A 26,630-nucleotide genomic window follows, 5' to 3' on the forward strand; every position below is an offset into this window, starting at 1 on the left:
ACGTCCCGATGATTGCGCGCAAGTGGTACGAGCACTCTGGCCCATCAGTAAGAAAGATAAGATAAGATAATAAGATTCTGATAAGACATCATAATTAAGCATAATTGGCTCATGCATATTTATTCATGTGAACTTACAGTTGTTTTGCGGGAGATAGTTCCTACTTGCTGAGCGAAAGCTCATTATAGAATGTTTATACTGTAGGTAAGCAACCGGCATATAATGCCTGATGGACTGCTGGCGAGTGGACGAACGATGTGGAGCTCGGGATATGGATACCACTCGCAAATATTTCCGCAATCAGCTTTATGTTACAAATAGTTTTGTTAATTATGATTATGAAACAGATATGTTAAGGTTTGAATATTTTAATTAAGAAAGCAATTTCGTAATTTATGTTTATAATAAGACCCTTAAAAAAAAAAATGTTCCGTAAATTTTAAGAAATTTCAGTAAGTACAAGTTAAAAAGTTAGTTACAGTGGCGGCCTCAAAGGAGGGTCGCTACAAATATAAATCTTTCAGAAACTCTTACAAAAATTACCTTTTTCAACTACATTTTTGTTTCTATATCATGCCCATACTATTGTTCTTTCTCAATTCTCATACGTATATATATATATATATAAAACTTCTTTAGTGTGTTTATCCTACTTATTATTTAATTGTCTACTCTTGGTATTTTCATTTTATTATTTAATTGTCTATTTAATTTCTTGCACTTTATATTGAGGCTATTTTCAGTACCAAACTTTTTTGTTATTTACATTTAGCTACTAACTTGATTCGCGGGTAGTGTTATAGCAAACCACACATATTATCGCTAACTTATAGAGAGTGTTGTCAGACTATCAAACCTACCAGAAGTGTTGTTGTATGCGACCGCTCGTTTTATTTTTTTTATAAGATGTATCGTGTTATGTCACAACTCAATTTTTTTAGGGATATTTAAATTTGTGTACCCCATATTTTAAATTTATTCAAAATCTATACCTTAATGTATACTTTCAAATTAGATTTAAAATACAAACTTATCCCTTATCTCGGTCAATAATTAATTTTGACCTTTAAAATGACCAAACTATCCTTAAGAAAAAAAGAGAAAATAAAACCAAAATTTTCTAAATTAAAAAAAAAAATTAAAAGCACAAAAAAACTCATTTCAATGATAGTTTGAATATTTTTAGGTTAAAACCGTAAGTTTCAAGTTTTCTTTAGTTTTTTTCATTTTTATTTAAGGGTACTTTAGGTATTTTATACTTAAAATTGAAGGTTGACTATGAAAATGTATAAATTTAGATATTAAATTTAATTTGAAGGTATACATTTAATGAGATAAAAAACTAAAGATAAAATTTATAAATAAACTCCAAACACCGGGTATAAAAATATAAATATTCCTTTTATTTATTTTATTTACGTTTGTCTCATAACCGTCTTTTAATCCATTATTATTGTATTGTAATTACGATTTATAATAATCACCAAGAGCACACAGGTACAAACTCTATCTATAACTTCATAGTTATGGGGTAATTAACTGCAAAAAACATGTGACTAAACGACACAATTATTCCCGATACCATCAATGGACTAGCAAGAATGATTCTTGCCAGTTGGAAGTTAATAGAGCACATAATCGAAATTAGAGAAGATTCAACTAAAGTTCGGAAGCTAAACATGCGCTTAGCTGATGAACAAAGATTAGCAGAAGGTAGAGAAGATATATCTTCATCTAACCATGGGAGGCAGGGTTAAGGAATGAGGCGCAAGAGTTCTATATGGACTCTTTAGTCGCTCTTTGGGCTACCTTTTAAATAATTGCAAGTTATAGTTGTCTATCCAACAGTCCTCTGGGTTTACTTTTTTATTTTTATTTTTATTTTTTATCCCCACTATAGGAGTGATTGACTATTGTAATCCATGTTCTTGTAAATAGATTGGTAAATGATAAGCAGCCGTGGAAAAGTAACATGTTCAGTCTTTTAGCTATAAAATGACAATAAAGTTTTTTGAAAAAATAAAAAATCTGACAACAAAATCACAAGAACAAAGTTGAGTTTTTTCATGGTGTGTTTTTAAGTCGCACATTACTTGGGACTTTGGTATTTGACTTTTTAAAAATGATTACAAAACAACACAACCACACCAGAAATGTCAATTATGCACCCCTTAAAATTAACCCTTTTCAGGTAACTACACAATATCAACCTAGAAGAGAGCCCCAAATAAACCATGTCATTCAAGGTCAAATACATAGTGTAGTATATAACAAGGCATAGAATGCTCTTCTCCCGCAGCGGAGCAAGAGCAATAGAATGGTTCCTAACAAACACTCAATAAATCATCGGAGAAAGAAGCAGCATTCCTCCAACAGGCAACAGCAGCAAAGGGCGGCGAAGCTGCAGATTTTATTGTGGGCATTAACAAAAATGAAGAAAGAAGCAAAAAAATATTTAGAGAGGATTAGGCTTCAACAATTCAAGAGTTCGAGAACACTTGTAATATCATAAGCAAAAGATATTTAGAGAGGATTAAAGCTTCAACAACTCAAAAAGTATGAGAAAAAAAGGTAAAATAGCAAAAGCACAGCAGAGTACACATAATACTAACACCTAGAGGGAAACATCTCGTCTCATCAAGTAAAGAACCAAACACTCTAATCAAGTAAAGAACCAAACACTGAAACTAGCCTAGCCAGGTTAGAAGGAGATCAAGGGATTGATGCGCACACTGCAGAGTTCAATCCTTTTCATTAACCTTATCTGTGAGAAGAAAGATTTCGATCATGGCAAACTTGAAACAAAAAGTTAAATTCAAAGAGAGGAAAATCCCCTCCATAGGAGGAGTGAAACTTTACCATCATCTATGAAAGACCCGTTTAGTGTTTAGGGAAGCAACCATAGGAGAGTGCATACAAGATGAAAGAAGCAGCCAAGCCTACAAAGGCTAGCTGGGATAAAAAAGCGACTGCGAAGCCCATAGTAAGTTCCCCCATAAAGCTCAGCTGTGCATGTTTATATAGCCCACTGGATTGATCCCACAACTCAACAGGAGAATCATCTTGTACTAACTAGAACTTGACTTCAAGAGTTGAGATATCTAGTAGAAGAATGGACAGAGCTAGCAGTAACTGGATGCGGTAACTCTATTTACCAATGACGAAAAGTTTTTCCTCAAGAAACAGGAACTACTCTCTGTCCCGCAGTGGAAATACTCCTTCATGAAGCTCCCCATTCCCTATTCCCCCATTTGTTGCTTGTTGCGAAGCAAGTAAAAAGCTGGACCATCTTTGAGGGTGGTTATAGATCATTGTTCGTAGAGTCAAGATCATAAAAAAGCCTAAGTGAGACATCAATTTTAGCAACTCTTGTGTTCTTCTTCAAAAAAAAGACCTTAAAAACTTTAGGGGAACAAGACAACATCGAAAGTTTAGCTAATTGCTTTTTGTCATCGTTCTTCCCTCGTATCTGATTGCATCCTCTTATCTTTTGATGCACTTAAGAGAAGAAGCACGAAGGAAGTGGAAAACAGCAAGAGAAATTGAAAGAAAGTTGTAGAGAATTGCGAGGATTTTGAGAGTGAATTTGTGCTTTTGCAGACAACTGAATGAACCATACAATACACCTATTTTAGAAATAGATTAGGAAGCTAAAAGATTAGAACAGAACATTCTTTAAATAAGAGATTTTATTCAGACAACTCATCTCCAAACTAACCACTAACTAATCTCCGAATCAGTTCTAATTTTACATTGATTGATTAAAGAAAGCTACACATAAAACTGGGTCCAGAGAGACGATTCCAAGCTTAGCTTAGAACAACAAATCATTTAAGCAGGAAACATAAACACAAACAATTAATTGCCATTTCAGCAGCCAAAAAAATGTACACAAAAAAAAAAAAAGAGCAAAGAAAGATCAATTTCATCATATTCCATCAGTAAAGAACGAATTAATTTTACCACTAACAAAAGAAAATAAAGTCAAATGAAACATACAAACAAACAAACAAACTCCAATTTAAAAGGATTAGCAGAGCAAACATTCTCGATTTTCCAATGCCCAAGTAAACCTTTCTTCCCTCATATTTTATTTCCCTCCCTCTTGCTAAAGGAAATGAAAGTTTAAGTACCCAAATCAAAAGCAGAGATGAGTAGAGGTGCATAATACATACCAGCCTCGAAGAAAGGAAAGGCAACCGTCGTTGTCATCATGGTAATGGTGGTGATCTTGTTGATAGTGCTGATTGTAAGGTTGCGGAGGCGGCGGAGGGTAGCCTCCTCCGCCGAAATACCCCTGGTACCCTCCTTCGTACGGCGAAGGTTATCCGTATCCCGGCGGCGGAGGCGGCGGCGGTGATGGGTATCCCGGAGGCGGCGGCGGTGATGGGTATCCCGGCGGCGGATGATGCTGATGGTGATATGGAGAACCGTAACCTTGTAAAATTGAATCAAATACAGATAAAAAAAACAACAAACTGATGATAGAAAGATCGAACTTGAAAGGTAAAGAAATTGGAGTTGAAAAGACAATCATTTCAGAAGTTTGAAGTTGGAAGTTTGATTGATTTACCTGGTGGAGGGTAGGGATCATGCTGGTGGCTCATTTTTTTTTTTTTTTTTAAAGAATGGTGATTGAATTGGAGAGGATGATGATAATTGTCGCTGAGCTGTTAATGTTTATGATGTCGTTTGGCGGTGGGACCAGATATTTCTCTCCGTTAATTTCTAGGCTGTCTGTTTCCAGTGATGCTGCGACACGTAACATGTTTCCAGGTGAAACGGCGTCGTTTTTCTTTTGGAGGAAGAAAACGACTTAACTTTGCATTTAAAAAATGGAAAAATAGAATAAAAATAAAATCCAATCATATATGAATGTAAGCGTTTGTTATGGCGTGCTTAAAATTTATATTCATTTCATTAACAGTAAGCATGACTGAAACAGCAAAACTAGGAAAGCTCATGCTCAACACTACAAAACAAATACAAAAGTTAGGCCCCGATCATTTTATCAATTTGAGTTTTATTATAGTAAAAAGTTCTCAGAAATAATAACATTTAATTTTTTTGCTATAGTAAAAAACTTTTACATAAAATCACATCTTAACTCGAATTAAAAACTCAAATCAGCGAACTAAATGAGTCCTTAAAATATTCACGCTAAATACTTTCTTTTCTTTTAACGATTTTCAATCTTTTCATTCAATGGAATTGTTCTGTTTGGTTATGGGTTACATATTATGGCATTTTTATAACTTTTAAGTTTACTTTAGGGGCGATAGATAATAGTAGAGTTTGTTTGGTTATGAAATATTGTTTATCTTTAGTATGTTCCTGGTTATGCAATACCACATAAACTATTGGTGCCTTTTTCTCTTTTTTATTCAATTTTACATTGCTGTATTTGGTTTTGGATGGTCATTTTTTGTTTCCCCTTTCATTTATATTATATGCATAAGCAAAATTGTATTATGGTATATTTTATTATTTATATGGGATTCTGTTATGAATGCTTGGTCACTTTTCTTGTTCAAAAATTCTTTCCATGTGTATATTTTAAATTTCTCTTGCAGAGAATAACAAAAGGTCATTTGTATACACATCTGATATTAACCATTCTGAGTGACTGAAAATAAATGTCATTTGTATGTTATGAGTGCTCTTTTGCAAGGGCTTGCCGGTTTGGTTTGTTAGTTGGCAATGGGAGAACTTTGAGTCCCCAATCAATGTCTTTGGACCTTCCTCATCTTCCCATAGCACTTCTGTTTCCCAGGACAGTTTCCATAATGTTGTGTGCATTAATCGATTGGTGCTTAATATTGTGATTGTGGTGTGCTTATAGTAAGAATCTTTGAATTACTCTTAGAATATTTACAAAGATTGGACAACAATGGTTAAGAGGCGCTTGTTGCATTCCACTGGTATTAAATGACAATCTTCTTTGATTTGACTTATTTATACAAAATTAACATTCAAATCACAATTGTGTGATATTTTGTTACCTAGCTCCTACTGATATACTATACACAGAAATGAACAATCACTATATGAAAAATAAATTACAAAACCGCATCACATTACCTAAACTGTTTTTAGGGTCTAATATGTATGCTTTTGCAATTTCTTATGGATCCTTATTAGGAAACCTATATCACAGCTTTGGTAATATAATATAAGTTTCCCTCCACTAACAACCTATTTTTTTTTGCAATTCAAATGCTTGGAGCATATGCTTTGTGGTTTGCACTGCTTTTTGTGGTGTATAGAGCGATCTCAAAGATCAAAACAACATAATTCCTAATACCGATTGGCTCAATATGTCTTGTAACTTGTAAAGTCTAATGAATTCCCATTATATACACTTCTAATCCGTTCATTTTCACTTCAAAATCCATGTGGAATTTGTCTCTTTTATAACTTCCGCTACGACCAGTGTCTGTATCAACAATCAGAATTGTGACCATAAAGAGTATACCCACGTACAAGCAATAAATTCTATGCATCACCTTGCGTCTTTGGTCGTCTCCAGCTCCACCAAGAAGATGGAAGTAAAGCTTACTACAAAATATAGACACATAAGATGGATTTAATGAGACATAAAGCCTAAAGAAATTATACATAACAAAAATTTTGTAAACTAGTATACAAGTGGTTGTAAAAGCAGAACCATAATGTCAGGTTTTTCAATCTCGTTATGCATTGTCGTTGCTTGTTCAAGAAAATATATCTCCCTCGAAAAAATATTCTCCAACAAGATAAATATGAGACATAAAGCAATGACATGTATTGCTCTTTTGGCCTTTTCTATTTCTGACATTCTGCACAGTTTTCACCTCTCATATTATTCTCAAGTTCTATTTTCCAAAATTATTGCTACTTCATCCAAGAATCTCTCATGGAATAAAATAGTTAAAATTATTTCAAGTGTATTGAAATGGTAAATAAATAGGATCAAATCCTTTTAAAATCCTGTGTTATATCGAAATATACTATAAGTACTATTTGTTTTTAATAATATTAAAATGATATCTCAACATTTTTTTTTAGTACTTTGAGGTTAATTTTTGAGAGATAAAATGTCAAATATGCCCTCATCATTATTTTTTTCATAGTTGTTAGAGAGGTGCCAGAATGAGAAATAAACTAATAAAATTATAATGTATGTTGTTAGAGAGATACGTGAGGCGAGCATAATTGAGAAATTCTATTATCAGTGTGGTTACTCTAGACATAAAGGGCTTTCTTAAGCTTCAACAATGGAATATGATGATCCAATGACGAAGAAAGGTACTGCGACAAACATAATTAAACAACCATTATATGAGGAATGATAATTCCTCCAACAAAATGGATGGAGGCAAAAAGAATGTGCCTAAAACAAATTTCATATGGATGGAGGCAACTAATAGCCGAATCAGCAAGCCCTTCCAAAAGGGCACCAAACAAACGTGAAACCGATTGACCTAAATCCATCATGCATTGCAGGATATTCAAAGATCAAAGTTCCACCAAGTGGTATGAATTGATTGTACTTTATTCGCATACTTCATTTAAACATGAAACTGTATTTTCTAGTTCTATTGTCTAATATTATTTTTACAATGTGAAAATTCTCACCCCTTTGAGACCTCCAAGTCATTAAGGCAACATATAGGAAACAAAATAGAGAAGCATAATAGAGCTGCATATAGAAATAGGACGCATAAAAAGAAACAGACTTTGTAACAAGAGCTTCTTAAACTAAATCACAAGGAGCAATGAGTTTCTATGCACAGGTACACCAAAGAGAATTTGACTTAAAGATAACCTAGTAGTCCAGTTGTATACAGGCCCATTGAGAAGTCCAGCAATGGCCAATCCATTCTTCACGGAGTAACAAAACTATTTTGGTACAATCAACAAGTGGCTGTCGGGCTGTATGGCCTGAAAGATAAATGTTAAGATGAGAAAAAAATAATAATAATGAAAAGGATAGACAAACAAATTAATTAATGAAAATAGGACTTTCATGGAAAACACGGTTAAGCAAATGGATTTTTCCGCGTACTTGAATTCACAAGTCAAACTTTTCGCTTTCATATATTATTATATTTCTTATATTTTTCCTTCCAAGAAAAATCTTAACACATGATCTCTCTGTCTAGAAAGTCATCAAAAGATCAAGCCAATCCTACTGCTAATTACTCATATATTATATCTATTTATATAAAGATCCCAATCTACTTATAATGCCATTGCAAACACATCCCAACACAACGTCACAAATCCAAAATCTCTAAAGCCACACCAATTTCCATCTCTTTCCCACAGAGAACGAGATGAACAACAACAAGACTCCTATTTCTTATCCCACGGCTGAGGAAATCAACCCTTTTCACCAAATATCACAGAACGAAACCAACCAACACCAAGAACAACAATCCATGACCACACCAAAAGAAACAAACCCTTTTCTCCAAACAACCTCAGAATCACAGCAACCCCCACAATACCCTTCCACCACACCAACAAAAGAAACAAACCCTTCTCACCACCAACCAAACACTTCACAACCGGATCATCATCATCAAGAGAAACAAGCTGACCATCATGATCATCAAGATGTTTCAGCGGGTCCCTCATGCTCTTCTGATCCGCCAGCAGACGCAGAGAAATGGGGAACTCACGTCATGGGGCACCCTGCGGTGCCCACGTGTCACCCGGGCAACAAGAAAGCGGCCTTATGGGGTGCCCCTAGTGATGAAGCCCACCAATTCCACTATCCATACCTCCAATACAGCCCCATTGAGAAGGCTAGCAATGGCCAATCCATTCTTCATGTCTTCAACTCATGGAGTAACAAGGCCGAGTCTATGGCCAACAACATCTGGCACAACCGTAAGATCATCCACACTAACAAAACTACCTTTTATTATATACAAAAAGTTTAAAGAGAGTACTACTAGCGCCAAGAACCTTAATTTGTTTAATGATTCTGGTTTTTGTTTGTGTTTGTTCAGTTAGAACTGGACCATCTGTGTCCGGAGCTGCATGGGGGAAGATGAACGTGGCAGCGAAGGCCATGACCGGAGGCGGATACGAGTCTCTTTACAAGCAGACATTCTCAACTTATCCGAATGAGAAGCTCAAGAAGACATTTGCTTGTTATCTTTCCACATCAACTGGGCCTGTGCCTGGAACTCTTTACTTGTCTAATTTTCATGTGGCTTTCTGCAGCGATCGCCCCTTATCCTTTACTGCACCCTCTGGCCAACAAAGTTGGAGCTATTACAAGGTAAATATATAACTTAACTACCACTATAACAATTGAACCTATTAATAATTTATTATGCTTCATCTCTAGTTATATGATTAATAACACTAATACATGTTAAATGGAAACTGCAGGTTGTGGTACCTTTGCCAAATATTGCCACTGTAAATCCAGTGGCGATGAGGGATAGTCCATCAGAAAACTATATACAGATCGTCACCGTTGATGGGCAGGATTTCTGGTACATGGGTTTTGTGAATTACGAGAAGGCATCAAGGCATCTTACAGACAGTATCTCCAGTTTTGTTGCACCTGGATATGCCGTGCAACCCCCCGTTGAGAAACACACGCAGTGACCATTCTATTGTTTGGATTATTCGATCACTTTTTATTTGAGGATCAGTGTATGAGTGTTTTTTTTTTCATATGAGAGTATATATATGTCCCCTGTTTCAACTGCTCTGTTTTATTCTTTTGTTATGTCTTTTCTCCTGGTTTTTGATAATAATCTCAAGATTCGTAACTATGATTATTTCCATTGTGATGCGTTTCTTCTTTCTCTTGCAGTATATCCAAGTCTTTCCCTTATTAAGCACATTGAACTTTTTTTTTTTTTTGTGGGACTGACCAAAATGCATATCTATCGTAGGAAGTATATGGCGAGACAACCTGAGGCTTAGTTCAAACAAAATTACAGCCAAAAATAATTATGTTAAAAGAACATAAATAAAACAAAAGTAATACAAAACAGTGTTTTTTTTTCTTTTTTACTTATTAATTAATAAAATTAACAGAATAAATGTGCAAAAACTGAGATCAAAATCTATCTTGTGACAATTGCATCAAGCGTTTCAAAATTAGTTAGGAACTACTATAATGTCAGTTATTCTTAAGTTATGAGCTGCTCTAACAGTGTCTACTCTCTAGACCCTTATTCTATCTATTGGTTCTGAGATACAAGATGCTCAAAAAGATCTACAACTAGCCTCAGAGTATGGCAATGAACACGGACTTGGTACGGGCTTTTCGAGTGGTGATGCCAGACGATTTGTCCAAAAAACTGATGAATAAAACTGATAATCTTTGATTCAAGTAACCACCAGAGCCAGGCTCCTAGAAAGTCCAATCCGTGTCAGTACTATCGTGAAAGATGAGTGGAAAAAAGATTATTTTTCATTAACTGGTCAATACAAATTACAGGGCAATACAAATATACAATCAATATAAAGAATTCTCTAGGACAAAAAAAGGATACTATCAATGCCTATCAATCCCATGATTCCGAAGGATATTCTAGCTGTACAATCAAATCAATAAAAATTTTCCTAAAACACACACACGTTTACATATTCTAGCAATCAGGGATTATGATCAAGCTAGCTGTACATTTCCACAAGTACTAAGTGACGAAGCCTAAAGCCGGAAAGCTTCATATCCGCTCAAGAAACATTCTGCCATCAAGCACTCATGTTTGTCTGACTTTGTGAAATGTTGATGGCATCCGCAGCAGCCTCCTCCACAGCCTCGATCTTCTCTTCTTCAGTACGAAGCTCCTTGTCCTCGGCATGGATTTCTCCTTCTCGAACATTAAGTGGCTTCTCTGCATCAGCAAGTTGATTCTTGATAGTCTCTAGCTCTCTCGAACATTAAGTGGCTTCTCTGCATCAGCAAGTAGAATCAATTGGATCCGAACCAAGTAAATCCCTTGATTCTCATCTTATAGAAAGACTAGTTTGATGTAGAATCAATTGGATCCGAACCAAGTAAATCCCTTGATTCTCATCTTATTAGTTTGTTCGTTATTTGATGATATTCTTTCATTGTTCCGTTTTTTGCTTGTTCTTGTTTGAAATTTGAATTGCAGGTTATCTCATAGATTGACTGTACATGATCCAAGATATAGTCCTCACAGATCGTATACAATCTAAGGTGTAATTTTCGACACCAACAAATCTGACAAGGATCACATGAACGTATCAAAAGGAATTAGGGTAAGACCTGGCAAAGTTATGATAATCAAAAGGGTTTCAGTACTTCTATCTTCTCAACATGTCTCATTTTAGCACTTTTTTAGTCCTTGGACAACGCAAAATGACAATGCAAAGTTGGTACAAAAAGTTGTACTAACATTGCAACAAATTTCATAGTTCGAGGGGTAAATTGCCAAGATTGAAAGTTGAGGGACCAATTTGCTAAACTCGCAAAGTTAAGGGGTATCCGTACAAAAAACCCAAACATGAACGAAGCTAAAGAAGAAACTAGTAGAAACAGGAGAGAGATATTAAAAGAAAAGGAGGTACTGGCCATGCCCAACAGCTCATAAAGTTGTAAAAAGATATTAAAACAAAATACCAATGCATTTCCATTTCAAAGAAGAGATCAAAATCTGCCATGAGGCAATTGTATAAGATAAAACCTTTTCAAAATAGTCTGTCCCCTCTTTTTAGGCACTCGTGATACAACTTGACTCAAAACGAATTACCTGAGTTTCAAATGTTTGTTTCGGTTCACAGCCAGAGATGGGCCCAAGGGAGGCCAATATTCGTATGCATGAAGTGATGAACCTTGAGAATGGGAGGCATTGTATCCCACTTGGAACCATTGTTCCATCAAATTCTCATACTCGTTTGACTCTTTGATCTTTTTTACGGCATTCGCCGCATCCTCCTTCAGAGTCTGGATCTGCTTGTCCTTTCTGCTAAGTTCTGCATTCCCAGCTTGAAGCTCGGCATCCTTGGCATGAAGCTCGGCATCCTTGGCATGAAGCTCGGCATCCTTAGCATGAAGCTTCAGATCCTTAGCATTAAGCTCCGCAAAACTTAGCACAGATTTCATCTTCTTGTGCCTTGAGTGACTTCTCTGCCTCAGCAAGTTGATTAGTGTCCATCTCTTTAGAAAGCATATCGTTCGTCTCCAACTAGTCCAAGTCAGCAATTTGTGCTTTCTGCAAAGTAGGCTCCTCTTGCTTGGAAACCGGCGAGCTCTTGAACTCCGATTCGGATTGAGCAAAAGAAGTAAGCATCATCTCTAGCGCCTAAACAAGAAAGAAGAGTTAAAATTTAAATTTGACCGCAGAGTAAAGAAAAGTCACTTTTTTGTTCTCTCTCCAAATACTAATGAGTGAAAAATTGCCTTGGCAGAGTAGGAAATGCCTTTCTGCAATGTCTTACTGAATCCCAGCTCCTCCATCCGCTTCCTCTCGTCTGTGAAAAGAAGCCGTTTAGCTTGCTTAAAAATCAAGTCATCTTTGTAAAGAGAAGAGGGACCTTTCTCAGCTTCGTCAACAATCTGCACAGAACTTTCACTGGAAGATGAATCTAGGACGACAACGTCGACAGGTACAGTAAGTCCTTGGAGCTGGTCAAAAGGTGGAGGATTGGACTGATCATGAGCAGTCTGGAGAGTGCTTGACTTGAACTCGATTCTGGCGATGGAGCCATGCTTCTCAGTTGATGGATTGGCCAAAATGTTAGAAATTCTTCTTCTTTTAGCTTTTGGAAACCTCAAGGATTCAGGAAAAATAGCATGGTTGAACGGCAAAGGGACTGTTTGTTAAACCATCTTCAGTAAGTTTGAGAAGTGAAAATGAATTAAAACAAAATAATAAACAACCACAACCAACAGCAACATTACCTTGAGCATGCAAGGAAGGAGAAGAGAGAGCAGGGATGTCATCCAACAAGTTCTTTGGGACATTCTCCGGCGTCATCAGATTCTTGTAACTCATGTAGTTATCGAATTTAAGAGCTCTAAAAACTCGAAACTAACGAGTGTTGCTGAGCATTGGTTCTTTCAGCTTCTCTGCATCTAAAAGCAGCAAACAAAAGTAGCCAAAGATGATAGTCAAGGGAAAAAAAAAAAAAAAAAGATGTGCATGGATCAACAACAACAGGCTATATGAAAAAGAGAGAATGAAGATCACGCGAAGAGAACCCCTTTCTGCCAGTGCTTAGGGACGAATTTTGGGCAATCCAACACCAAAAGGCGATTGTCCGTTGGACGCAGGTGCCAGCGTTCAGTTTTTCCTCTGTAATGGAACTTATAACAGAAATTGAATTCGTCCAATGTGATGTGGTCCTTTTCCTCGCTGCAGATGCGCCACAAGATGACGGCGCCAGCCATGTGCATCCACACATTGAGACTCAATTGTGTTGGGGCCAGGCCGAAATGAGCGAGCACCGTCCTGAAGAAGGGATGAAAGGGTAATCGTAGGCCGCATTCAAAGGCCAGCATGTGCAAACAAATCTCCCCTCGATTGGGTTGAGACGGCAGATCCACTGCCGAGGGTATTCGCAGCCTCACCCCTGCGGGGATACTGAATTTCAGCCTCGAATCGTCAATGTCATTTTGGGACAACAATGCCACATGTTCAGTGTTGATGGGGTTCTCAGTATTGGCCATGCTATCTTAGATCCGTTTGGTTCACGCTCAGTAATTCTGATTCATCAATGAAAACTTTATGAGAGAAATTTTTGAATTTAAATTTTTTATGAGATAAAAAACACTATTAAAATTATGGGTTCAAAGCACCTAGAGGAAATATACCCAAATGAAAAAAAAAAAAAAAAAAAAAAACGCAACCGGAATTTGCCATTAGAAGATAAAGGTGAACAAGAGATTACCTGGTGTTAAGGGGAGAGAGATTTAGGTAGAAAAGATGCTGACTTCTAAATAACTTGGGGGAGAAGAAAGATCATGAGCTCTTTCCCGGTTATTTTTCTACTCTTCTGATTTTTTCTTCAGCTGAAATAAGAAGACGAAAATAGTTTTCACAACGCCATTTCTGGATTTTATGAGTTGACCTCCGAAAGAAACGCCACTCAGAGATGGAAATTCAAATACCCATGTTTGAAATCCAAAAAAAAAAAAAAAACGCATGATAGGATAAGTGCATGATTAAAGCTAATTATGAAAGGAAAAAAAATATATTGCTCTATTAAATGCATGATTACAGCGGAAAAATATTGCTCTATTTTAGACAAGATCACAATGGATTGCTAAATCATTGTGATCTCCCTTGATTGGTGTGTCCGTTATTATTTCACCCTCCAAAACTGCCGCCCCAAATCACAAATCACTAGCAGTGAATTGGGGATTTGTGATGCAGAACATCTCAACGCTGCCAAGAACTCCGGCACCATTAGACGTCGCCCAGTCCCCCCACCCGCTCTCCGGTCCGACGCTGCCATATTTGGTTGTTTGAAAAACCATAGGGTGTTGTTGAACCATACTCTACATAATTTATTATCCCTAACCTGAGCAATTTTAGTTATGTTTGTCATTTCATATTAAAAAATTGCAAACTAATTGACTACTTTATTCCACCCTCTGATACATATACATAGTGATGACAGTTAGACAAAATGACAAGCATGCTAATTACATCCTACCATCGTTTTTCATTTTTCTTTGTAACAGAAGATCAAAGAAGTGAGACAAGTTTCGGGACATTTTCGGGAAACACTTGGGGACTGGGGACCGGGGGAGTGCAAGGTAGTGTTCCTTCTTTGGGACTGACCTCCAGATCAGTGCCACTGGCATAGAAGAACTTGTTCCCCCAGTGCTTAGTATTATTTCGGGAATCCAACACCAACATACGTCCAGACCGCAGAGAGAGGTACCAACTACCATTTTGATGATTGGAGCAGGTGTAACAATAAGTGAACTCATCCAAGGTGATATGATCCTTTTCCCCACTGCACATTCGCCACAATATGATAGCACCAACAATGTGCCTCCACGCATTAGGCACCAACTGAGATGAAGCCAGGCTGAAATGATCCAATACAGTCTTGATAAAGGGGTACAAGGGCAATCTTAGCCCACATTCAAAGGCTGTTGCATAAAAACAAACCTCCCCGGGCTTGGAATGGCATGGTCGATCCTCCGACGATGATGGGATTCGCAGTCTCACCCCAGCCGGGATTCGGAATTTTCGCCTCAAATATGCCACGTCATCCGATGACAATGCCCCTGGCTTAGAAGAGTTGGTCAGATTATTAGGACGATCAGAGTCGTTGAGGTTCTCAGTTTCACCAAATTCATATCCTCTATAAGGTATGAGGTGGACCAAATCCCATGGAGAAGCCAAAAGTTTGAATTATAAAATGATCATAGTAGAATTGTAGCATAAAGTTGGAACAAGTTATATACTCTCTATAAGGTATGAGGGAGCAAAGTTACAACATAAAAACTGGAAAAGCAACTAAAACAAAACTTAAACTAGTCAGAATAAAAACGGAAAAGGTTCAATCTATACTTAAAAATCTTGTGAAGAAAGATGACTGCAAATATCAAAACATACCCGTTTGATCACAAAGCAAGATTACCCATTTCAGCAAAACTTTATTTACCGGTAAATACTTTACTAATTACAATTTTTAATACCAATAAATACAATTTTCATTTGTAAATACTTTAGTAAAGCATTTACAAATTTGAATTTGGTAAATACTGTAGTTACCAATAAATACTTTAATAATTACATTTTTAAATATGGTAAATACTGTATTTATCAGTAAATACTTTAGTAACTACAATTTGGAATATGTGATATTTACAGGTAAATACGGTATTTACTAGTAAATACAGTGTTGAACGGTCGCCGAAGTCGGTGATCAGATTTTCGAATAAATATGATATTTATTAGTAAATACGGTATTTATTGATAAATACAGTATTTACTTGTAATTATAGTGATAAACGGTCGCTGAAGTCAGTGACCGGATTTTCAGATAAATATGATTTTTATTAGTAAATACAATATTTATCAATAAATATGATGTTAAACGGTCGCAAAGTTAGTGGCTGAATTTTCAGACAAATATGATTTTTATTAGTAAATACTGTATTTACCGGTAAATACAATGTTAAACAGTCGCTGGCAGTTGGTGGTCGGATTTTCATATAAATAAGATTTTTACAAGTAAATACAGTGCCAAACAGTTGCCGGAGCCAGTGGCCAGACTTTTGGATAAAAATAAATTTTACTAGTAAATACAATATTAAACGGTCACCGGAAAAATGGTTACCGGCGTTGGCCGCCAGAAAATGGTCGCCGGTGCCAACCATAATCTATATTTTATACAAAAATATACTATAATCTATCTATTTTGAAAAAATATGCTATAATTTATTATTTTTTAAAAAATAAAGGTTTAAGGGGAAGGAGAGAGGTGAAAATGAGGTTTAAGAGTATTTTTGGGCTTTTAATAATGTTAGATACTTAAAATATTAAATTATGCTATAATCTACTATTTTTAAAAAATATGTTATAATTTACTAAACATCCTATCAAATTGCTATTTCTCTCATTTTCCCTTTTATAAAATAATTAATTCTTATCTACTTTAGTTTTTTTTTTCTCACCCACCATTTTATTTTAATTTGTTATTTAAATAATATTATTTCTCTATCCCTTTATTTTTTTTTTTAAGATTTGGGTGTTTATTTCAAAACAAAAGTAAAAAAAAAAAGTGTGAAGTCTTTTTTCAAAACAAAAATAAAAAAAAAAAAAAACAGAGAGAAAAAACAAATAGAAGATAAAACGAAAAAAAAATCAAACTTATACAAAAATGAAATAAAAAACAAAATAAAATGATTAGTCTTTAAAAAAATTAAAACATGAAATGAAAAAAAAATAAAAATAAAAATCGTCGTACAACCAACCAATAGCAAAGAAAATTTAACAATATATCAATACAATTTTTTAGAATAGTCATTGAAATGTGAAAATTAGAGGCTTTTTATTAATTTTAAAATAGCAATAGTTTATGATTTTGGATATAACATGTGGGGTGTATGGAGAAAGATAAAAATTATATAATTAGTTTCTTTTTTAAATTAGATCTAATTACATAATTAAATATACTATAATTACTTTTTTTGGTCATTGTATGCTAGGCTCCTTTTATCATAAAAAAAATTTAAGGTAAAGGGGAGGTAGAGAGTAAAAAGGGTTGTGTGAATAAAATCACTATAAACTTTTTTTTAAATGTTAAAAACATTTCATTAATAAAAAACTGTGAAACTCACATAAAACTCAATATAGAAAACTTGATACAACAAACCAAAATCGATAGATTTCTTGATGTGGTCGTTCATAAAGTGATGTCGTTTTTTAGACTATTAGTATTGCCGTTTTTGAAGTTGTTGTTGTTTACCTGAATTCTTCTACTTCTACCTTTCTATTTACAATTGATTCACTGCATCATAAGAAATCATCAGTTTAAAAGTGATGTCGTATTTCAGAAAATTGTCGTTTTTGGAATTTTCGTCATTTTTATTGGAATAAACAATGAAGCCCCTACATCACGTAGTATTCTCTAAAATGGTATCGTTTTGCCATTCATGCGTCGCAGAAAAAGAGAAATATCAGGCTAGTTCATTAACATCTAAGATAAATACTCTCGGTATGATCACAATTCACAAACAGTTTCCTGCATAAGAACGTTTAAATTTCAATGAACAAGTAGTAACAGTGCACTAAAAAGTGCACCTTATTTTCATGAACGCATGAACCCAAAAGTACTAGAAACCACAATTTACTTTACTTTTGTCATTTCATATTAAAAAACTGCAAAATATACGAGTACTATAGATTCCACGCTCTAATACATAGCGATGACAAAGTTAAATAAAATGACTTCAACTCTTTGTGAAGCATGTTAACCAAACCTAAAAGTGTTTTTCTTTTCTTTTCTCTTCTTTTCTTTTCTTTGCAAAAGAAGATTAAACTGAGATAAGTTTCACGACATTATAAGGAAATAGTTAGGTACTTCTATACTTGTGTTCTAAAAGTCACTCCTCATGTTGGTTTTCGGTCACCACCAGAAAAGGGCTCTAAGGTTGGCCAATCTGCGTATGGAGGAAGTGACGAGGCCTGAGAGCGGAAAGCGTCGTATCCCTTAAGGAACCACTGTCCCATCAAAGTCTCATACTCGCTCGACTCTTTGAACACTTTGACAGCGTTATGTGCAGCCTCCTTGAGAACATGGATTTGCTCATCCTTTGCGCAAAGTTCCTCAGCTTTTGCACGAAGCTCCACATCCTTACTCTGCAGCTTGGCATCCTTAGCATGAAGCTTCAAGTCCTTAGCATTAAGCTCCGCTTCCTTAGAAAGAACCTCGACATCGTTGTTATGGATTTCGTATTCTCGAGTCTTGAGTGACTTCTCTGCCTCAGCAAGTTGATTTTTGATAGTGTCCATCTCTTTAGAAAGCCTATAATTGGTCTCCAACTGATCCAAGTAAGCAATCTGAGCTTTCTGCAAAGCAATAGTCTCCTCTTGCTTGGAAATCTTCCTCTTCTTCAACTCCGATTCGGATTGAGCAAAAAAAGTAAGCATCATCTCCAGGGCCTAAACAAGAAAGAAGAGTTAAAAGTTAAATCTGACCGCAGAATAAAGAAAAGCCTTTTTCTTGTTTTCTTTTGAAATATTAAATAGATGGGTAAAAGATTGCCTTGACAGAGTAGCAAATGCCTTTCTGCAATGTCTTATTGAGTCCCAACTCCTCCATCCGCTTCATCTCATCCGGGGAAAGAAGCTGTTTAACTCGCTCGAAAATAGAGTTATTATCTTTGTGAAGGAGAGAGGGACCTTTCTCATCTTCGTCAACAATCTGTAAAGAACTTTCACTGGAAGATGACTCTAGGACGACAGGTACAGCAAGTCCTCCAAGCCGGTCAAAAGGCGAAGGATGGGACCAACCATGAGCAGTGTGGAGAGTGCTTGACTTGAACTTGCTTCTAGCACTAAAGTCATGCTTCTCGGTCGACGGATGAGCTTCCATGTTAGGACCTCTTCTTCTTCTTTTAGCTTTAGGAAACCTCAAGGATTTGGGGAAAACATCATGGTTGAAGCGCAAAGAGACTGTTTGTTAAACCATCTTCAGTAAATATGAGAAATGAAAAAAAAAAAAAAAAAACCATTAAAAAGGAACAAAAAACAATCACCACAGGAATGTCATCCAACAAGTACTTTTGAACATTCTCCGGCGTTATCAGATTCTTGTAAGCCCTGTAGTTATGGTCGAATTTAAGAGCTCTTTTAACTCTAGACCTATAGAAGTTGCTGAGCTTTGGTTCTTTCAGCTTCTCTGCATCTAAAAGCAACAAACAAAAGTAGTCAATGATCATAGTCAAGGAAGGAAAGAAAAAAAAAACAACAACATTCTATACGAAAACGGGAGAGCGAAGATCATGGGGGAGAGAAATCACACCAGGAAAGCCCCCCCACTCCTTAGGGACGAGCGAAGCGCAAGGAAGTGTTCGTTCTTTGGGACTGAACTCCCAGTCAGTGCCTCTGGCGAAGAAAAACCTTTCCTGCCAGCCCTTAGCCAAGAATTTTGGGCAATCCAACACCAAAACGCGATTGTCTCTTGGATAGAGGAACCAGAATTTGGTTTTAGGTCTGTAACGCAACATATAACAGAAGTTGAATTCGTCCAGGGTGATGTGGTCCTTTTCCTCGCTGCAAATGCGCCACAAGATGATGGCGCCGGCCATGTGCCTCCACACATTCGGACTTAGCTGAGTTGGGGCCAGGTCGAAATGCGCCAGCACGGTCCTGATGAAGGGATGAAAGGGTAATCGCAGGCCGTATTCAAAGGCCACAGTGTACAAACCAATCTCCCCTGGCTTGGGACAAGACGGCAGATCCCCCACCGAGGGGATTCGCAACCTTACCCCCGCAGGGATATTGAATTTCAGCCTCAAGTTGTTCATGTCATTTTGGGTCAACAATGTCACATGCTCAGTACTGTTGATGGGGTTCTTCTCACTATTCGCCATGTTCTCTTAGTCTCTTCTCTATTATGGAAACTTCTCTAGAGGATAAAAAGAAGTTAATGGAGAATTCAAAAGATATTAATAGCAACTTATAATGAAAACATACTTTAACTTGAAATTGCCAAAAACCTTATTAGATCAATTTTTTCATACTCTAAGGGGAAAAATCAGAGTCATTATTCAGTCATTTTTATATCAAAAACTGAAGAATATCTGAAGATTCAACACATACTGATGAGAAAAAATAGGTAAAATAACTTGTGAAGCAAGTTACTACAATATCAGGAGCAAGAGCAAAGCAAATCTCCACATTCCAGCAAAACTTGGAAGACAAAAAAATCCATAAATTTTGTGAAACACATCTCTTTTTTTGTTTTTTTTGCCCCTTCAAAAAGTAGAAAGCAAGTTCTGATTAGGTTCATAGCTCATTTAGGAAACCCAAAACGAAAAGAAAAAAAAAAAAAACCATTACCGGGAGTTGTCACAAGGTAATAAAGGTGAAAAAAAACCATTACCGGGAGTTGTCACAAGGAGATAAAGGTGAAAAAAAAGATTACCTGGTGTTAAGGGAGAGAGAGAGAGAGAGAGAGAGAGAGAGAGAGGAGAAGAAGAAGAAGATGCTGATAAACTCTAAAAGACTTGCGGAAGGGGAAAGATCATGAGCTCTTTCCCGAGCAATTTTTCTTCTGAACTTTTCTTCAGCTTGAAGAAGAATACGAAATGGTTTTCTGCATAATACTATTTCCCTTCTAATTTCTCATTCCTTTTATCTTTTTTGGTTGTAATTTTAGGTTGAAGAAGTAGACGACGGAGTTCTCAGAATATCTGCGACCCTTCAAACCCACTACAATTTTCATGCACCTTGCTTCTTTCTGTTATTCTTTTTGTTTTTCATTTTCCTTTTTTTTTTTTTTTTTAATTTGAGGAAGCTTCTTTCTATTTTGAGTCCGAAGAAAATATTGTCCTCAAATATGGGGATTCGGAGTGGGTTTTCTCCCTTCTGTGGTGCAAAATAGTAAATTATTACTAAATATAAGCAAATTTGATTTTTCAAAACAAGTGTTTTTCTGGTTCATTTAAACATAATAGCCAGTGAAAAAGCATATTCAAATTTGCATATTCAACTCCAAGCATATTCAACTCCAATATTTGCAGAAACTACGAATGCACAAAAAATGAAATATCAAGAATGCTCAAAAAATGAAATATCACAAATTCATAATCAAGTCCCGTTAATGTTATTAAGCCCTTCTTATATTTTTCAAACACTGAGATTAGCATTTACAGCGATGCTTAACAGTTATAAGTTGAACTTTATAGTTTAAACACTACCAATCATAAACATAACCACTATTTTAGTTTGTTACTTTATTTTTTATCCTCAGAGAGTTCAGTGCTCTTCTTGTAAGAGTCGAGGAGTATGCCACATCCAACTCTTAGCTACGTTTAGCAATTAAAAAAAAAAAAAAAAGAGAAACAATTACTAGTAATAAAAAAAAAGGACAAACAATTACAAACTGAGAAAAATAGAGGAGAGGACCTTTCCCTTCTTGGTATGGATTGTCTCACCCAATCCATTCCCTACTCTTTTCTCTCCTACCAACCACCATGGCTGGCACCAAAATCCTTCCAGTAATCCCCTCAAGCCTTCCTTTCTTTTACTTTCCCACCCGCCAAACAAGTTCTCAAGGACTCGCTACTAAGTACTAAGTTCACGTAATCATATCCATAATTTTATCACACATGGTATTGAGGGCAACATGAAGCCCACTTCTCATTGAGTACTGAAATTCTAACAACATCATAAGCAAAATATAATGTCTCTTTCAAAACTGATAGTAAGTCAATGATCCCGGATGTCCCAATACCCGTTTCAAGCTATGCCTGGTCCTAGCATCGTCAACAACTATTCTCATAAAATCTCTAACAAAGGATCATAGGTCACTAACGCGGCGTATAAAATTAAACTGGTACATAGAGCCATGCTACTGCTTCGAGAGGCTCAATTGCGACGCCATTCAATTGTCTTAGCGCTTCTTCTTGCTTCCTTTTGCAGCACCGGATTTGGAAGGAGTGGCAACCAGGTACACGAACAGAACCACAATGGTGATCACAGATATCAGAGACCCATATTTAGCCAACAGTCTCTGCAAAATGAAAGAGGTCGACAGCAAACTTATTATTTTAAGTCGGTTATTAATTAAACTGTAGATTGCTCCAAGAGAGCCAAACTGGTCCAGAAAAGGCACAACATAAGATCAAATGTCACCTAGGATGTTTAACAAACTTTCAAAATCCAAAACATTTGAACCAATGAGAGTAAGTCACACACCTTAACCTGCAGAAATTTGGGCCCAGTCGAAGATAATTCCATAACAACAAAAACAAAAGGATTCAGTTAAAACGGGAAGTGTTCAAAATCAGCCAGCTTAAAACAGCAACCAAGCAAGTTGTGCAAAAAACTCACCCACTCAAACTTCTTCTCAGGAGGCCTGTCAGCAAGAACATCTAGAGGAATGATTGGAGTTGAATATGCTTCCTGATGGAAAAAAAAAAAAGTAGTCAGGAAAAAAATCTCAAATGGCTGGGAAAAGGAGGGAAAAAGAAAGGAGCAAAGATCACCAAAGATGACATATGTCCCACCTGTAGAGCAGCCTTCGTGGGAATACGGAATGTGATGACAGCAGGTGCACCATTGAAAAGTCCTTTCGCTTTGGCCTCCAATTCAAAAGAATGGGATAGAATTCCACCACTGTATTATGGAAATTGATAAGATACGAAAACAAAAATAAGGCTAAATCCAATGGAGGCAATACAAGGTGAAAAAAATGCCATAACAAATACGCGGGACTCACGCATCAAGCCTCTCCCATGACTTTGAAATGTTACCGCTAACTACATCAAAGATTTCCTGGGGCCAGCTATCATCATTCAAACTTACATCATATGCCGTCCTGAAAAAGCATATAAAGATAAGAACTGATAGAGAGAGAAATACATCATGGGCGCAACGTAAAAGAGAAAAATCCCTATAATAAGTTACAAATATCAAGTGAATATATCACTCTATCAGTATCAACTTTCAAGCAAAGAAACCAAAAAAAAAAAAAAAAAAGTGTATCAATCCATTTTTAGACAGGAGAACTTTGAATCACTATGAAAATGTCCATCATGAGCAAGTCATTGGTGAGTGGTGAACTCTCTTCTCTTCTCTTGCACGTCAAGGAAAAAAGAATATAATAAACAAGACCATTTCTATCAGTATTCGGTCACATTTCCTTCAAATGGAACATTCAGGTTTCAACCGATTTTTGTCTATCCGTGACCATTTTAAAACAACTATATCCTCTTTCTTTTTTTATTCACACTTCCGTAAAAATTTTCACATACTCAATCACGTAACCCAATACTTATTAATTCACGCATGCAAAAACACAACATATAAGCACACTAATCTGATGATACACCTTTCGTCTTTGCAAAGAGTTATTAAAAAAATCGCATCGAAAACATTAATTTAATTTTAAAAACAATCAATAAACTTCGTATATCGACGCCACAAAGATTATGTTCTGTAACGGCGTTCTAGATCCACACACACAAAAAGAAAAAAGACAAAAATTTCGTTAGTTTCGAGCTGAATTTTCTCCGTATCTATACTAGAATTCCAATAAATTCACGTTCGCAAACCCTAATCCGAGACATATATATCCAGACAAGATCAATCAGATCATGCATGCAAAAGGTCAATCGGATCTGAAACAGAGGATTCAAGCTGGATCTGAACAGGAAAAGGAAAAAAATTCTCAATTTGAAATTAGGAAAAGACGTACAGAGATCCTTGGTTGTAGATGTCGATGGAGACGGAGACGCGCTCGGAGCCGGACTTGAGCCTGGTGAGAGAGGCCTTCTTGTGGGCGACGATGAAGGGAACGTCGTCGGAGGCGCCGAGAGCCAACGACACCATGAATAGAGCTAGGAGGCCACAGATCAGGGATTGGGAGATCGGTTTCGCCATTTTCGATGCCGTTTTTGGATTCGAAGTGTGTCGTTCGGGTCTCCAGATGATGGGGATTCTCTTATTTATATGCTGGGATTAGGAGGAAAGCAGGTGTTTTTTTTTTTTTCGGTCCAAGTGGAAAGCGTGGAAGTACCCGGGAGGGTTGGGCCGCATTTAAAATTGATCATGTTATTTATTTATTTATTTAAAAAAATTATAAAATTTTTTTTAAAATGATGTTTAGTGTAATAAGAATAAAAAATAGAAATAAAAATAATTTTTTAGTTTAATATAAAATGAAAGAAAAATAAAAAATAATTTTTAGTTATTTTTTATTTTTTATTTTCGTTTTCTCATCTCTCGAGCACAGAGAAATATATATTAATGAGTTTTTTATACTGAAAATAATATCTAGATAAAACTACTAAACGCATTACAAAAATAATTTATATCTGAGATTGAAAATGTTTTCATATTCATTTTCATATAAAAAATAAAATTATTTTAAAACGAATTCAAAACGCGCTCTTAGTATCGCAATTTGGCTCACAATAGGGGCCATTTTTTAGACAATTCTTAAACATACCTATTGAAATGAACCTTTTTTATTTTCACCTGTCACATTAGCTTATATTAGCTTACATATTTATACTTTTTAGTTTAGAACTAAACAATGAGAAAAATTTTGTTAAAATGGATATTTTTAATAAATTAGGTACTTAAAAAATTAGAATCTATAAATTTCTCATTATTTTTCAACTCAGCGTGCTAAAATGTAATTTTTTTTAAATAAAAAATATACATCAATTTCTTTTGTCTTTACTACATAAAATTTAGACCTCGTTTATTTTATTAATTTGAGTTTTCAATTCTAATTTTATTACAGTTAAAAGCTCTCATAAAAAGTCACATCTAACTTTTTCTGATACAGTTAAAAGCTCTCACATAAAATCACTTCTCAACTCAAATTAAAAACTTGAATCCGTGAACTGAATGAGACCTTAAAATGTTAATTCTTTTTAGGGAAAATAATTCACAAATTTAGGACCCATTTAATTTATGTGTTTAAATTAGTGATTCTTGATTTTGGTATTTGAAATTTAAATTTTTTATAAGAGAAAAATATTATAATAAAATCAAAATTATGAATTTAAATGCATAAAATAAACGAGCCCTAAATTGTTCAAAAGAATTCACTTACATCATAATTTTCTCGTAAAAAGACATCACATTTCAATTTTAACTAAAAATAAAAAGTATCACTCAAAATAATAAAAATATAATTTATATCACTTTATTTAGAATAAATAATTGTCATTCTATATATAAAGACAATAAAAGATGATGATAACATCTATCTAATTATTTAGAATGGCGTTGCACAACTTTTCTCATTTTAGCCGCGCCGATTTTACTGGGGCCTGCCAGTTTTGAGTTGGGTTGGAATGAACCAAGTAATTGGAGCCCAAAGCAACGATGGGTAGTATGGGCCTGGGTCGATCAAAAAGGCTTTTATGAGAAAATTAGGGAATATGACGTAATTTGTCCAATTTGAGTGCCCTTAACGGGGGGAATTGTAGTAAATAACAAAGTTATGAAATTAAATTAAGTAAATAGTATATTTTAAAATTATTTAAAATAAATAGTAGTTTGTGATGTAAATAATTCATTTATAATTAGTAAAAATAATTTATGCGGTAAAAATTTTAATTTATGTGAATTTTTTTCTCAATCGTAAAAAGAAAATTTACATGAAAAATATTTTTATTAGTTGTCAATAAAATATTTATAAGGTAAACTGTTATTTACTTTAAATAGTTTTTAAATTTACTATTTATTTTAATTAATTTTCTATAAATTTATTATTTACTTTATTCTCCCTTGATATAAACAGGGAAAAAATGTAGACTGAAATTTGTAGCATTTAAAAAAATAATTATGCTCTTTCACTAAAGGTGCATTCTTCTAAATTTTCCTTTTCAAGAAAAGTTTCGACGGCCATCAAAACTTTCTTAGGCTTGCAATCTAATTTTGGCACATATATAAATGGATTAAGCTTATATATTCCTTTTTCTCTTACAATAATGTCATACTACGACAATTGAATTATTGATGTGACACGATATTCTAATTAATGTATCATGAATTAATAGAAGGATTTAAAATAAAACAAGGGAACACAAAAGTGGATTCATATATATTAACAAAGTTAAATATATTGAAGCATACAACTAATTCTAGTTTGACTAGCTAGGAAACTAGAACAGAATATCATTATACATAGCTGAATATAGGTGGGTGAATGAGAAAGTAAAACAAGTCTTGGTCGACATGAAATATTACATATTTTTCTTCAATATACATATATGACTAATTTTTGTTGTTATGTGTTCCTAGTTGGGTGTTTGGTATTTTAGTTAAATCAGCTGAACGATCGATGCAGCATTATTGTTCCACACTTGTTTGTTTTCACACACAAAAGACAATCTGTCTTGCAACGTCTTTATTTTATCATCAATGATTAAACTCTTTTGTTTGTAGCGAATATCCGAATCAATCTCGATCAAGTCCAAATTATTAATTAGCAGG

General features: G+C 35.2%; 3 protein-coding genes across 3 annotated transcripts; 1 reads left to right on the top strand and 2 right to left on the bottom strand.

The window, feature by feature from the left end:
* Positions 1-2,054: 2,054 nt before the first annotated feature.
* LOC112091513 lies at positions 2,055-4,673 on the bottom strand. The gene is made up of 3 exons (XM_024165400.1): positions 4,574-4,673; positions 4,176-4,437; positions 2,055-2,401 (listed from the first exon to the last, which is right to left on the bottom strand). The coding sequence occupies exons 1-3, from the start codon at positions 4,592-4,594 to the stop codon at positions 2,325-2,327; spliced, it is 360 nt and encodes a 119-aa protein (XP_024021168.1). The 5' UTR covers positions 4,595-4,673; the 3' UTR covers positions 2,055-2,324.
* Positions 4,674-8,148: 3,475 nt separating this feature from the next.
* On the top strand, positions 8,149-9,777 carry LOC21392066 (GEM-like protein 5). Its single transcript, XM_010097750.2, has 3 exons — positions 8,149-8,877; positions 9,000-9,274; positions 9,388-9,777. The coding sequence occupies exons 1-3, from the start codon at positions 8,319-8,321 to the stop codon at positions 9,607-9,609; spliced, it is 1,056 nt and encodes a 351-aa protein (XP_010096052.1). The 5' UTR covers positions 8,149-8,318; the 3' UTR covers positions 9,610-9,777.
* An 11,754-nt stretch (positions 9,778-21,531) lies between these two features.
* LOC21392072 (translocon-associated protein subunit beta) lies at positions 21,532-24,157 on the bottom strand. Its single transcript, XM_024165394.1, has 6 exons — positions 23,875-24,157; positions 22,897-22,995; positions 22,685-22,793; positions 22,509-22,580; positions 22,374-22,379; positions 21,532-22,188 (listed from the first exon to the last, which is right to left on the bottom strand). The coding sequence occupies exons 1-6, from the start codon at positions 24,057-24,059 to the stop codon at positions 22,069-22,071; spliced, it is 591 nt and encodes a 196-aa protein (XP_024021162.1). The 5' UTR covers positions 24,060-24,157; the 3' UTR covers positions 21,532-22,068.
* Between the last annotated feature and the right edge of the window lie 2,473 nt (positions 24,158-26,630).

This window comes from Morus notabilis, unplaced genomic scaffold (assembly GCF_000414095.1).
Source record: "Morus notabilis unplaced genomic scaffold, ASM41409v2 Scaffold1580, whole genome shotgun sequence".
Taxonomy (NCBI): Eukaryota; Viridiplantae; Streptophyta; class Magnoliopsida; order Rosales; family Moraceae; genus Morus; species Morus notabilis.